The sequence below is a fragment of the Salvelinus fontinalis genome, chromosome 23 (genome assembly GCF_029448725.1).
Source record: "Salvelinus fontinalis isolate EN_2023a chromosome 23, ASM2944872v1, whole genome shotgun sequence".
In the NCBI taxonomy this organism is placed as follows: domain Eukaryota; kingdom Metazoa; phylum Chordata; class Actinopteri; order Salmoniformes; family Salmonidae; genus Salvelinus; species Salvelinus fontinalis.
Window position 1 is genome coordinate 12,995,297 of NC_074687.1, and position 14,918 is coordinate 13,010,214.

General features: G+C 41.1%; 1 protein-coding gene across 1 annotated transcript; it reads right to left on the minus strand.

Annotated features, from left to right (window-relative positions):
* Window positions 1–8: 8 nt before the first annotated feature.
* Window positions 9–8,698, minus strand: nyx (nyctalopin). The gene is made up of 4 exons (XM_055879230.1): window positions 8,645–8,698; window positions 6,517–6,951; window positions 3,414–3,718; window positions 9–2,782 (listed from the first exon to the last, which is right to left on the minus strand). The coding sequence occupies exons 1-4, from the start codon at window positions 8,696–8,698 to the stop codon at window positions 1,951–1,953; spliced, it is 1,626 nt and encodes a 541-aa protein (XP_055735205.1). The 3' UTR covers window positions 9–1,950.
* Between the last annotated feature and the right edge of the window lie 6,220 nt (window positions 8,699–14,918).

Consider the following 14,918-nt stretch of genomic DNA (forward strand, 5'->3'; position numbering starts at 1 on the left):
TTCACCAGCAGCGTCTCTCAATAATCAGTCATTGATTTTACTTTAAGCCCCACAGTACAGTTCATCTCTATCACACGTTCACTCCCACTTAACCTCTAACCCCTAAACCTTAGACGCTTTTTGAAGACCCCTTAGATCAGAAAGAGCTGGACGGTTGCAAGTAAAATGGAGAAACTCCACCTAGCTCATTATCATGATCACGGTCAGACCACACCATCGCCCTCCTCATCCAGTTTCCTGGTGGTTCAGTCCAAATACAAAAATGGAGAAATATAATCCCTAACTCTCAGCAGTTTATAATTTAAAAAATAACACCAACATTAATACATTAAATAAATACATTAATGCATTATATAAGACATGGTAATAATACATAAAGTAAACCACAGTGATTTAATATGACACCATGGCCTTGCAGCGTCCAGCCCATCCCAGGAGTTTGTCACCCATAGCCCTAGACCTCATCTCACATTAACAGCAGATTTACCATTACTTCACCGGGTGGGTTGACGTTTCCACTAGGCTAAAAGTACATCCTTAGCAGATCAGGGTCAGAGTTCAAAGTGTTGGAAGGAAATCTAAGACCTAGATTAAATCCGTAGCGTGAAAGATCGGCGCAACAGGGTGATTGAAATTTAAAGCCAAACCGCATTCACGTTATGCGCTGCATATGTCGGCTCAATCGGAAATTACCTTTACACTTTCATTGTGCTATAAACAAGGATCTTCCTCGAAACAGATTGCATCTAGCCCTAAATAATGTGTAGGAGCAGAGTTGTGTGTTAAGAGTTTAGTATACATCACTCTGTGAAGGAGTAAGGTCAATATTAATAATTATATTATGCCAATGAACACCATTTAACTAAATCACTGGTTTGGCAAGCGACATTTAGCAAACATTGTGGTCATAGGAAACATATGTATCTATACATATCAAATCATGGATAGTTGTACCTATTTAAACAGAAAGATAGGTGTTAATATGCACACCCATATACAAAGTTGCATATTTACTGTGCACAGAGACTGTGTATGAAATGTATGCTGCATCATCAATAGTACAAATCTAATGCAAAAAGGGAGTGCTTTGATAGTCCACTGATACATTGTCATGTGACAGTCAATACAGTACTGTAGATCATCCCAAAGAATGCAGTTCGTTCTGTCTTTTTGATCATTTTCCTTATTGACTGAACAACATACTGTATACATAAGGGAAATCAGGTCCATAAGAGGCAAACGCAATGATAAACTCCCTCCATTACATTGTGCTAGACTAGACAGAGGCTTACAAGGCAAAGAGGAGCACACTGTAAGAAGATTAATGCATTTATGAAAAGCTGCACAGTCTACATTTACTGAGTTGAATGATTAAAACAAGAAGAATGAGGGAGGAAAATATCTGTCGAGTATATAAAGGCGCTGATGACTTGACCTGTCAGCTTTTACACATTTACATTAATTAGAATAATGTTTATTAATGTTACAGGAAACACATTCATGTTTTAAATATTATATAATATGAATGAATGCTATCATTCATTAGAGAATGTTATGTAACACAAGGAAGGTATTGAAATCTAAACCATTGCAATAATCCATGGTTTCAATACAACACACATTCTGCATAGTACAAGACAAATCTGTGCTGTGAAATATCAAGCAGTTCAGTGTTTTACATGAGCCACCCTCTCAGTTCAGCCTGTATCCATGTGATCTGAACCTGTTGTATTACTTATTCCTTTCATTTCGAAGGATGAACAACAAACAAATGTGAGTTTTCATCAGCAGGAAACTCACATACTCCACAAGACTTCATTGGACAGTCAGATCCTCAAACATCCAACAAAGATTGACTTGTCTGTAGTGTCCTTCATTCTAAACAGCTTTCCTCCCAATGGGGGAAGAAATCACCCAATTTTACGAAACACAACCACATTCTTCCATCTCTCAGGTCCCAGTCACATGCCCAAACAGGAAATCCACATCCAATTGGCCAATCGTCATCCAGAAGACACACCATATCACCAACAATGAGACCAGTGATTGGCTGACGTCTGCCCCTTTGATCCCAGCGCTGAGTCCCTCTGCGGGGTCCAGCAGGGTCCCGTTCCTCAGGCTCTCCGTCCCGTTCCCCACCTCTTCCCTGAGCTCCTGCTGTAGCAGCTTGGAGATCAGGCTGTTGAAACGGTTCTCCGTGGTCGAGAGGATCTCCGAAGACATCGTGGTCAGATTCAGCTCCCCTGGATCCAGGCACGACCCATTCACCCTGGCGAAGACTACCTCGCTCAGATCCAGGCCGACCACGGAGGACGGGGAGGCGCAGGGGATGTCCCGGACCAACTTATAACTCTCCATCCACTCCTTAAGATACTCCAGAGAGCAGTCACATTCCCAGGGGTTCCTGAAGAGGTAGAGGCGTCCGATGAAGTAGACAGGCTGGAAGACGGGGAAGGGCAGGGAGCTGAGGTTGTTGCTGTTGAGGTGGAGGGTGATCAGACTGGTCAGGTTCTCAAAGGAGCCCTCCTCGATATAGACCAGGCGGTTGCGGTCCAGGTAGAGGACCTCCAGCTCCACCAGGTCGCTGAACCAGGTCTTGGAGATGTTGGTGAGCTGGTTTCCCCCCAGGTTGAGCATCTTGAGGCGGCTAAGGCCCTTGAAGGCCACCCGAGGCAGCTCAGACAGCAGGTTGTCGTTGAGGTAGAAGTTCTCCAGGCGCAGGAGGTCCTGAAAGGACTGGTCGTGGATCACGTTGATGCGGTTCTCCTGGAGGTTCAAGTACCTGACGGGTTTTGGGAAATGAGAAGTGAGATTATGCACATCTAAAAAGAACAGGATAATGAATTATCCAGACGAAGAGAGAAAGAAATGTCGGCTCAATGTTTGCTGCTCACCAAGAAGTTTGTCAAAAATCAAATCAAATCAAATTCTATTAGTCACATGCGCCGAATACAACAGGTGTAGTAGACCTTACAGTGAAATGCTTACTGACAGGCTCTAACCAACAATGCAGTTTAAAAAAATACGGATAAGAATAGGAAATAAAAGTAACAAGTAATTAAAGAGCAGCAGTAAAATAACAATACGGTAGCGGCAACATTATGTACAAAATACGTTTTTAAAATAAGTTACAAACAACGCAAATAAACAAACAAAAAAAACTATCGGTTGGGGGCACGTAAAACGTCAGCCTTCTTCTCCGGCGCCAATAAGATAATGCTAGTTCTAATGTTTTGACATTATTGGACTTTGCACCAATTTGGCTTCAAAGGTTTTTATAACTGTACAAATGTAACAAAGATCAACATGGTTGAAATGTTTAAAGAACTTCTTGCCAAAAGTAGCCAACAGTGAACAGAGTCTGCCTTTCCTTTCTCTCTCTCTTTCTCTATGAGTTATAGCTAGCTACCTACCTGAGGTTCCCCAGGCCCAGGAGAGAGTTATATGCCACCGCCTCGATCTTGTTCCGCTCCAGGTAGACGTGGGTCAGGTTCTCCATCCCACGGAACGCTCCAGGAATCCTTCGGAAGTTGTTCTGGAAGCAGAAGAGTTCCTTCAGAGCATAATTTTCTAGAAAGATCCGGTCGGGCATGTTGAAGAGGTTACAGTCGGCCACGTCCAGTCGGACCAGGCGTTTGAGCCCGGTGAAGGTGCGGGTGTGGAGGTAACGGATGTACTCATTGTGGGCCATCTTCAGTTCCACTAGGTTGGGCAGACCCTAGAGAATATTCATAATAATACATGTGTTAGTAGTATAATAATCATATATTCTATACACTCCAAACTGTTCACGTACAGCAATAAGAGAAGTCAAAACATGATCAATAATACTGAAAAAGTTCAATCAACCAAATGCTCAGTATATCAGGAGAGGAAAAGGACATCATCTCAAGCAAGAAGACAACTGGTAATCTTGATGAATGGATCTCTTTTTGATTGTGTGTTTGTTAGGTGTGTGTACAGTACATGTACATTATGTCACCGAGGTTGTTTCTTTGTATCTGACCTGTAACCAAACATTTCCACTTACCATTGACATTTTACTCATTTAGCAGACTCTCTTATTCTTTAGCAAACTGTCTTAAGATAGCTATGCGAGCCAACTACATATCACAGTCGTAGTAAGTACATTTTCCCTCAATAAAATACAGTGGGCTCCAGAATTACTGGCACCCCTGACTGGCAATGCACAAACAATACTTAAAATAATATAAACAATATAATTATAGAGAGAAACTCAAAATACCAACATGTGAGAAATACTGTACTTTATTAATGTTTCAATGGAACCAATCAAAATCATACAATTACTTAATACAAAATACATTTCACCAAAATCAAGGTTTCATAATTATTGGCACTCCTCATTTAGCACTTAGTGCAACCACCTCTGTCAAGGATACCAGCATGGAGTCTTTTCCTGTAATGTTTGATAAGGTTAAGGAACACATTTGGGGGCTTTTGGACCATGCCTCTATGCAGATCCTTTCAAGATCCTTCACATTCTTGGGTTTGCGCTTATCAACTGCCCTCTTCCACTCAGCCCACAGGTTTTCGATTTCTATGGAGGTCCGGCAACTGAGATGGCCATGGCAGAACATTGATTTTGTTGTCACAGAACTATTTCTGTGTGGATCTTGAGGTATGTTTTGAGTCATTGTCTTGTTGTAAAGTCCACATACGGCCAAGTCCCAGCCTTCTGGCAGAGGCAACCAGATTGTCAGCCAAAATTGCCTGGTACTTGGTGGAATTCATTATGCCATCAATCTTAACATTTACATTTAAATGTAACTAGTGCCTCTGGACCTCTGGAATTAAAACAGCCCCAAAACATCACTGACCCACCACCATATTTCACCGTGGGTATGAGGTGCCTCTCCTCTGGAATTAAAACAGCCCCAAAACATCACTGACCCACCACCATATTTCACCGTGAGTATGAGGTGCCTCTCCTTGTCTGCATCTCTGTTTCGACGCCAAACATGCCGATGCTGTATCTGACCAAAACGTTACATTTTGGTCTCATCTGACCAGAGCACCTTCTTCCAGTCATAATTTAAATCACGTTTGGCAAACTCCAAGCGCTTGCGTCTGTGTCTTGGGGTCATTAAGGTCTTTCTTCTGGAAACCCTTCCAAAGAGCCTGTGGTTGTGGAGGTGGCGTCTGATGGTGCTTTCTGAAACCTGGTGACCCCAAGGCCTGCAATTCTTTCATAGTGATTCTTGGGGATTTTGTTGCTTCTCTCACCATTCTCCTCCCTATCCCGGGGTATAAAATGCAGTTGCGTCCTCTACCCATGAGGTTTTCAACTGTTCCATATCTTTTGAATTGTTTTATAGTTGCCCTGACAGTGCTCAGTGGTATATTCAATCGTTTGTGGATCTTCTTGTAGCCATTACCAGATTTATAAAGGTCTTACGACCATCTGTCCCTTTTGAACTGTCAGTTCATTTCTTCATGGTGTTGGATGACAAAGGGATATTGCATGCGTGTTACCTCATTTTATACCCTAGTGAAAAAGGAAGTGATGTAATGGCTCAATTTAGTTCCTTAACACTTAGATAAACTTAAATAAGTGGAATTTAATTCCTTGTTTAATGTTGGTAGATGTTATTTACAATAATATTTAAGGGTGCCATTAATTGTGAAACTCTGATTTGGAGGACATTCAATTTTAATTAAATCAATAAATTATTTTGGTTGGTTCCATTGAAACATTAATAAAGTACAGTATTTTTCACATGTTGTTATTTTGAGTTTATCTCTATAATTATATTGTTTATATTTTTTTAAGTATTGTTTGTGCATTGCCAGTCAGGGGTGCCAGTAATTTTGGAGCCCACTGTAGTTATTAGCAAAGTGCTAGTAGAAAAGGACAAGTGCAGTCAAGATGTTGCTGCTGAGCAGCGGTGGAAAAAGTACCCAAATCTCATACTTGAGTAAAAGTAAAGATTCCTTTATAGAAAATGACTCAAGTAAAAGTGAAAGTCACCCAGTAAAATACTACTTGAGTAAAAGTATGAAAGTTTTTGGTTTTAAATATACTTAAGTATCAAAAGTAAATGTAATTGCTAAAATATACTTCAGTATCAAAAGTTAAACTTAACGTATAAATAATTTCTAATTCCTTATGTTAAGCAAACCAGACAGCATCATTGGTTTTTGTTTTTACAGATAGCCAGGGGCACACTCCAACACTCAGACATCATTTACAAACGAAACATGTGTGGTTAGTGAGTTCGCTAGATCAGAGGCAGTAGGGATGACCAGGGATGTTCTCTTGATAATTGTATGAATTAGACCATTTTCCTGTCCTGCTAAATGGAACGAGCACTTTTGGTTGTCAGGGAAAATATATGGAGTAAAAAGTACATTATTTTCTTTAGGAATGTTGTGAAGTAAAAGTAAAAGTTGTCAAAATATAATTATTAAAGTAAAGTACAGATACCCCAAAAAACAACTTAAGTAGTACTTTCAAGTATTTTTACTTAAGAACTTTACACCCCTGCTGCTGACCTTGAAGGCCCCAGGGGTGATGAAGGAGATGTTGTTGTGGTCCAGGGACAGGGACCTGAGGGACGGCAGGGTACCAAAGGCCCTCTCAGACAGGAACTTAAGGCTGTTCTTGTCCAGGTTGATGGAGGACGCTTCACAGGGGAACTCCCGGGGCAGGTCGGGTAGGCCCGAGCGGTCACACAACACACTGCAGCTCTTCTCCAGCGTGCACGTGCAAGAGGCTGGGCAAGAGCGTGCGCACGCCCACAGAGCCAGCGCAGCCTGGGGAAACAGGCACAGGACAGAGACTAGAGGGAGGAGAAGAGGATAAGAGAGAAAGAAATAAGAGAATAAAGGAGAGATACATATGGAGGAGTGATGGAGATAGAGGGGAAGGTAAGAGAATGAGAAAACAAGAGAAAGCAGAGGTTTGTTTATATTTACAAAGATCTTTTTCTCAAAATGATAAATTGCCCAAAATGTCTCAAAATGAATTTAGCTAAATCCCAGATGAGTTTCTCAGAGAGACAGACAGATGGACGGCAGAGAAGGATTGGTTAATACTGCAGTGCAGATGAGAGGGGATTTCACAGACCTGATTTGAAAGTTTTAGGATTACGACTTTCATTCAGTAACCCTAACCTTATGTTACACAACGCAGATGTTGCAAAACAAACCATATCACTGATTAGCAGATACATACTGTATGTCAAACTTAACCTTTTGCTTACATTCATCTCACCAAGTATGAGTATTTTGAGGGTGGATTCAAATAAACACGGTCGTGCATAGGAATATACAGTGGTTATAAACATCATCTTTTTATTAGAGATACTGGTGCGCTTTTACTGAAGGAAGACTAGGACTAGGTTGCTCCTAAAGCTCAGAAGAAAAAAGTTGGCATCTGCTTACTAAGGCCCAGCGATCATAATTATTATAATCATTATAATTATCGACAAGTGAAAATCCCCACTACAGTGTATATTAGAATCACGTTGTAGAGGGGATATGATCTGCAATGTTCCCTCTGCCCAGATTAAAGTGGTGTTGTGAGTAAATGTGTACCAGGGCACAGGGTGGAGACAGTGATGATTCGATAAGGGAGTCACGCAGCACAGTGGCCTGACAGCTAGGCCTGTTCTCAGGGTTCTAGCATCATGCCAAACCAGACCGCAGTCAAGTCAAATAATGATGTGATTAAGACAGAACAACTCAGATTAGGGATGAGTTAATACAACAATAGGACTGGGATTTTACCCTCTCATCCAGCTACAGTAAGGCTGCTGGGAGTTTAACGGCAGATTTTAATTTGATCAATCAATAAAATCTCTCCAGATTAAGGGCCACTGTTCAATCAAACCCAGTATCCAGGGTTTTTGTGGGGGGTTGGGGGGCATGTTAGGATTAACAAAGGCTTGTTTGGATTAATGGACTGGAAATAGAATAGACATCTAATAATAGTCTGAAAATAGATGGACTGGAATTAGTGGACTGGAAATAGAATGGGCATCTAATGGTAGTCTGTTGTATATCTATTAGAATAATGTAACGTGACTCAAGAGAAGACGTTCAGAGCATGAGGATCATCAGTAGACATGTCAAGAAGAAATGTGAAACTTTGTGTGAGAACATTTGTTTTTGGATTCATATGCTCAACCACACAATGTTTACAATGTCAAATAAAAAGAAACTCCAGAGCATGTATAGCCTACCCTTTTATGACTCATTCCTAAAGCTGTGCCTGGCTGTGTTACTAACATGTCACCATAGGCTTTTCTAGCCTCTTTTCCATGCCCATTAACCCAAAAAAATCCATGGATACCATGGATCCTTTAACTATTTGATTTTTAATTTTAAGACCCCTGTAGGTATCATAAAAAATATATACAAAAATAATTTGATAAAATATAGAATTTGGCCTTAACTAATATAGTTCACTGAAACGATTCAAATTACACATTCATAAATGGCAATGCAGAGTCAAAACATAAATCATATGGAATAAAGTTTTGAAGTGTCTTTCCTATCTCTAGGAGATATATATCTTTTAAATCTGGAAATATCTTTATTTTTTGGGACACATATTTAATCCCTTTTGTTAATGGCACAAAACTAATTCCATACATCTTTTAAAACGGTACCGGGTTACCTTCAGAAAAGTCTTGTGGGGGTCATAGAGTAGAACTTTCCATGGAGTGGTCATATTAGTTTTGTAGGCCAAACCGTTCGGATGTTACAGACGTTTTCGTGAGAGATTTTCGGGATGTCTCCTGGTCTGACAAACAACTCTGTAGCTCCGCCACTTTCTACAGCAGATGTTTTTTTGTATGGGCTGCATCTCAATCCACCACAGATCCGGAAGGGTGATATAGATGGATGCAGTATATTGATATCTAAGGAGGGGGCGATCTGGGATTGATACATACATTTTTGGCCTTTAAAATGAATTATATCTTGAAGAACACAACTTATAAATGCCTCATGAGCTTAGTTCAACATTCTAACTCCATCACAACCTAAAATATAAGTTGGTTTTCACTCCATTGCAACAGCCTTGGTTTCTCAAATGACTGCCTCGCCTGGTTCACCAACTACTTCTCAGATAGAGTTCAGTGTGTCAAATCGGAGGGCCTGTTGTCCGGACCTCTGGCAGTCTCTATGGGGGTGCCACAGGGTTCAATTCTCGGTCCGACTCTTTTCTCTGTATATATCAATGATGTCGCTCTTGCTGCTGGTGATTCTCTGATCCACCTCTACGCAGACAACACCATTCTGTATACTTCTGGCCCTTCTTTGGACACTGTGTTAACAAACCTCCAAACAAGCTTCAATGCCATACAACACTCCTTCCGTGGCCTCCAACTGCTCTTAAATGCAAGTAAAACTAAATGCATGCTCTTCAACCGATCGCTGCCCGCCCCTGCCCGCCCGCCTAGCATCACTACTCTGGACAGTTCTGACTTAGAATATGTGGACAACTACAAATACCTAGGTGTCTGGTTAGACTGTAAACTCTCCTTCCAGACTCACATTAAGCGTCTCCAATCCAAAATTCAATCTAGAACCGGCTTCCTATTTCGCAACAAAGCATCCTTCACTCATGCTGCCAAACATACCCTCGTAAAACTGACTATCCTATCGATCCTTGACTTCGGTGATGTCATTTACAAAATAGCCTCCAACACTCTACTCAGCAAATTGGATGCAGTCTATCACAGTGCCACAGTGTTTATTCCATGTGTAACTCTGTGTTGTTTGTGTCGCTTTGCTTTATCTTGGCCAGGTCGCAGTTGTAAATGAGAACTTGTTCTCAACTGGCCTACCTGAAATAAATAAATAATAACAATAAAATCTACAGCCCCGTATGAATTTGGGAGTGGTTATATTTCTCCAGCCCCATCCATCAGCTGTTTAACAAGAAAGTGGAGGGGTGTGCGCTTTGTTGTTGTTTGAATCCCAGATTGACACTTTAAACATACCCACAACTCCTTATTGAGTTATCTTAGTCTTTTGATAGAGGCAATCACTGATCTGACATGACTGTATGTCGCTATGTTTGTTTTTCATCCATCCACACTTTCTAAGTATTCAAACAGGTCGTTAGAAACAGTGAATAACAGACAGTGTAGATATGAGTGAGAGACTGACCTGTTAAAGCAATGAGAATCATCCCTGCAGTCTCTCATCTGGGACATGACAGGATTAAAGAAGATCTGAAACCACACACACAATTCTGTTGAAACACATCAACGCTGTATCAGGTTAGATCTGCTTATGATGCTTAGAGATGTCGCTACGTATTAATATGTTAATATTGTTATATACATGGAGCAATCTAAAAGTTGTGTTCATTATTTACATAGAATTACCATCATCTTATTATAATGTTTAAATATAAAATATGTATTTACAAATGTGAATAAATACATGAAGTAATACAATTATTCACAAACAGTTTAATAATAGTTAACAAAATATCTATTCATTTCATATTGGCAGTTTACAAGCAGTGCTCCAACAAAAAACCAGTTGCCATTTTAGTAAAGGGCAAAAGAAACAGCATTAAAATAGGTAACAATTCAAATCAACACAAACACAAAACCCTTCAAAAGTTACAAAACACAAGCAATGAAACAATTTTTAAGGACATTTTGCATTATAACATCGACATGGAGGCAAACCAAAATTCCATTTGGAAATTCTGCGAATAAATAGTGTGACAACACACTTATATAATTCTGTCATAATTATGGCAGGATTGTAAAAAGTATTAAAATACCATAAAACACACAACGTGTTCTTACCTGTCAATCATGTCTGACAATCATGTCTGTCCATGTGTGATCCAGGTGTGCTGCTATCCATACATCTGTCTGTCTGTCCATCCTGCCGGTCAGTCAGCAGAGATCCCTCCCACATACTGAACAGGCGAACAGGTCCTGCCTGACGGAGGCAGAGTGTCTGTGTGTGTGTGCCTGGGAGTGCAAGTATATGCAAAAACATTTGTATGAATGTGTGTGTTTGATAAGTGTGAGTACACCAGTGTGTGTGTGTGTGTGTGTGTGTGTGTGTTCCTGCACTTAAACCACAGCAACCCCCACCGTCATTAAAACCTGTGTGCGTGCATATTATTCATGTGTGTACTTATCCAGTCAGCGTGTGCTTATGTATGACTGCTTCATCACTAACTACACACCACACACACATTCCCAAAAGCCCATCTCTTACTGGCAAATCCCCTGGAAGGAGAGAGAGATGGAGGGATGGATGGGGAAACGGAGGGATGGATGGAGAGACAGGGATTAACAAAGGGGTAAAGCAGTACTCTACGCTAACAGCACAGCCAGGCCTGTAACCCAGCAGCATACAGCACAACTCAGATTAGACTACTAGCTCAAATCTACAAATGTATATCCACAACCACTTCAGTTCATCAAGGAGAACAAGTTGTCAAATCTAGGCTTCCTATTCGTCCAGAACATCCAGGAAAATCGGCCAGCAGGCTTTCCACCTCTTTTAACCTAAGAGGTCATCAATCAGTGCGGATGCTCCTAAACAGGCTCTTAACCACCAATTTGGGGTCAGATTACCCTAACTCAAATCTCATGCTTCTGGCATGTGGATGTATAACCAGTAGATCCACTCACTGGGCACACCACGTCATTTCAACGTGAACCATCAGATCCTCCTCTCCACCCTCTCAGGGCTGGGCATCTCAGGCTCTACACACTCCTGGATTGCATCCTACCTGGCAGGTTGCTCCTACCAGGTGGTGTGGAGAGGATCTGTGTCTGCACCACCCTGGTGCTAGCCTACGGAGCAGCAAGGGGAACTGTCCCTCCTTACCTTCAGGCTATGCTCAAGCCCTACATCCCAACCCGAGCACTCTGTTCCACCACCTCTGGTCTCTTGATAATCCATCCACCTGACAGTTGTGGCATATGAAGAAGCTGATTAAACAGCATGGTCATTACACAGGTGCACCTTGTGTTGGGGGACAATAAAAGGTCACACTAAAATATGCAGTTTTGTCACACAACACAACGCCACAAGTTGAGGGAGCGTGCAATTGGGATGCTGGCTGCAGGAATGTCCACCAGAGCTGTTGCTAGAGAATTGAATGTTAATTTCTCTACCATAAACTGCCTCCAATGTCATTTTAGAGAATTTGGAAGTAAGTCCAACCGGCCTCACAACCGCAGACCACGTGTGGGCGAGTGGTTTGCTTATGTCAATGTGGTGAAGAGAGTGCCCCATGGTGGTGGTGGAGTTATGGTATAGGCAGGCATAAGCTACAGACAATGAACACAATAGCATTTTATCAATGGCAATTTAAATGCAGAGATACCGTGACGAGATTCTGAGGCCCATTGTCATGCTATTCATCCCCCACCATCACCTCATGTTTCAGCATGATAATGTCGCATGGATCTGTACACAATTAATGTAAGCTTACAATGTCCCAGTTCTCCCATGTCCTGCACACTAACTGTGCCACTAGAGATTCTGGGTTAGAGTCCAGGCTCTGCCGCGACCGGGAGACCCATGGGGCGGCACACAATAGGCCCAGCATCGTCAGGGTTAGGGAAGGGTTTGGCCGGCAGGGATATCCTTGTCCCATCGAGCACTAGCGACTCCTGTGGTGGGCCGGGCGCAGTTCCTGTTGACAGTTGCCAGGTGTACGATGTTTCCTCCCACACATTGGTGTGGCTGGCTTACGGGTTAAGTGGGCATTGAGCATGTTTGGGATGCTCTGGATCAACGTGTAAAACAGCTTTTTCCAGTTCCCGCCAATATCCATCAACTTCACACAGCCATTGAGCAGTGGGACAACATTCCACAGGCCACAATCAACAACCTGACCAACTCTATGTGAAGGAGATGAGTCGCGCTGCATGGGGAAAATGGTCACACCAGATACAGACCGGTTGTCTGATCCAAGCCCCAACAGATTAATGGCAAATCCCCTGGAAGAGAGAGACAGAGGGAACAGTCATTCAGGAAAATCTTTGAAATTGTTGTATGTTGCGTTTATATTTTTATTCAGTGTATTTAGTTAAGTGGATATCTCTCAACAATTCTCATACTAATTATCATTACTAAGCAGGGCTGAGCTTGGTTAAAACTCTGGATGGGAGACCAAAGGGTATCCATAGATGTTTTTTTAAAGACCACAGGAACAAATTCAGCATTTTATACAAGTTTAGTCTACGATGTAATTTGATTCCATAACAATCCTGTAAAATGTCAAAACAAATTGATTACTTTCTTCAAATTCAGTATATTGTCCCACATACATTCCATGTTACAATACATTGACAAATTAGGCCAAAATAACATTGAATCTAGTTTGTGCCCAATGATTTGATCACGTCCCGGTTTAGGCACAAAACAGGACAAATGTTGAGAAACAGGGCCAAGGGATTCTCCATGAACTTTCCCAATAAGGCTTATCTTAAATTATACCAAGACATTTGGCTAATTTGTTCACCACAGAATATGACCTTGATTTGACAAAGCCATACAGGAAATAAAAAAATAAGACAAGTGACAGGGTTTGTTTTTAATGAAATCAATATTTAATTTTTATTTTTTTATCTTCAAAAGAACTGAAGCCTATCAAATCCCAACCAACGCCAACGTCGCAGCTCCTCTCTGCCGCAAACACTCCAGGCAATAGCCTGTCCTACATTTATAACAAATCTTATAAAACATGCTTACATTTTATAATAAGGTACTTTTGCATTCAAACTTTTTATTTTGGTAAAATCATTACAATAGTCACACAGCCAAGTCTTTCCCCATGCAGTGCATTAGCCTCTAAGCTAGTACAGAAAGCAAAGTCCACATCTAAACACCTGTGTATGTCTCAGGGCACTGAGCAAGTAAATGGTGGTCATAGCATAGTCATCCTGTGCTCAGGCTAGTTAATGTCCTGCTACGGTGGGGAACACTACTGCAGCGGAGACCTGCTCAATACTCTGAGGGGAAAACAATTACTCCAGGTGCCATATATGCAATTGCAACAGAGAATAAACCACATGTTTGTTTAAGATTGCCATGTGCCAGACATTCACTGGAACAAAAATAATTAAATCGGTCTAATTAGAATAGTTAAACGCACACAATCCCGTGCACTTCTGCACTGGTACATTGAGGAAAATTAGCTTTTGCTCTTTTGAGAACTTTAATTCCAAACCTTGGCATGTCTGTTTAATTCCATTTTTCTTTTGAAGGCCAATCAGACTATCTAGCTATTATTTAGATATGTCAGGGCCCAAGGCCTCAAAACAACTGCGGATATTATTATTATTGACAGAGTCCAATATGTCTTAAACATTAAAAAGCTCACACTACCCCGAAGTATAAATTTCACGCATACAGGTGACATTCAACATTCAAGTGCCAGTGTTTGTTACCGTCTTTTGGTCAAGTTTCTTGAAACTTTCAAAGAACCACTGAGGCTTAGAAAAATAAATATTTTCTCAAAAATGCTTAATAAATTACACAAAACTAGCAGCAAAAGTAGAATCTAGAAATCTGTGTGCAAATGGCTAAATTCCAACTGCTTAATCCCCTGGTCCCAAAAAAATCCTGGTTAAATGTTGAGAACCCTTCCCCTTTGTAAACAAGCTGCGTTTTTTCCAACAATCTCCTCAAACAATATTTGGAAGCTTAAGGACACGTATTCAAGACATTTATATAAAACTCTAGATGTGCAATAAAATAACTTTTGTAAAACTTGATGGGCACGACAACAACCGAGGGCCTACACACTGAAACTCAAGTAGCACCATTCAATCAAAGTACTCAAACACTGTCAGTGCATCCACTTTTTAAGTTCATCAATTTAAAAAGTTTTCAAAGGCACAACACACTTGAGAAGAAACGTAGCGCACTTAGAGATTGCCAAATGCCCCTTC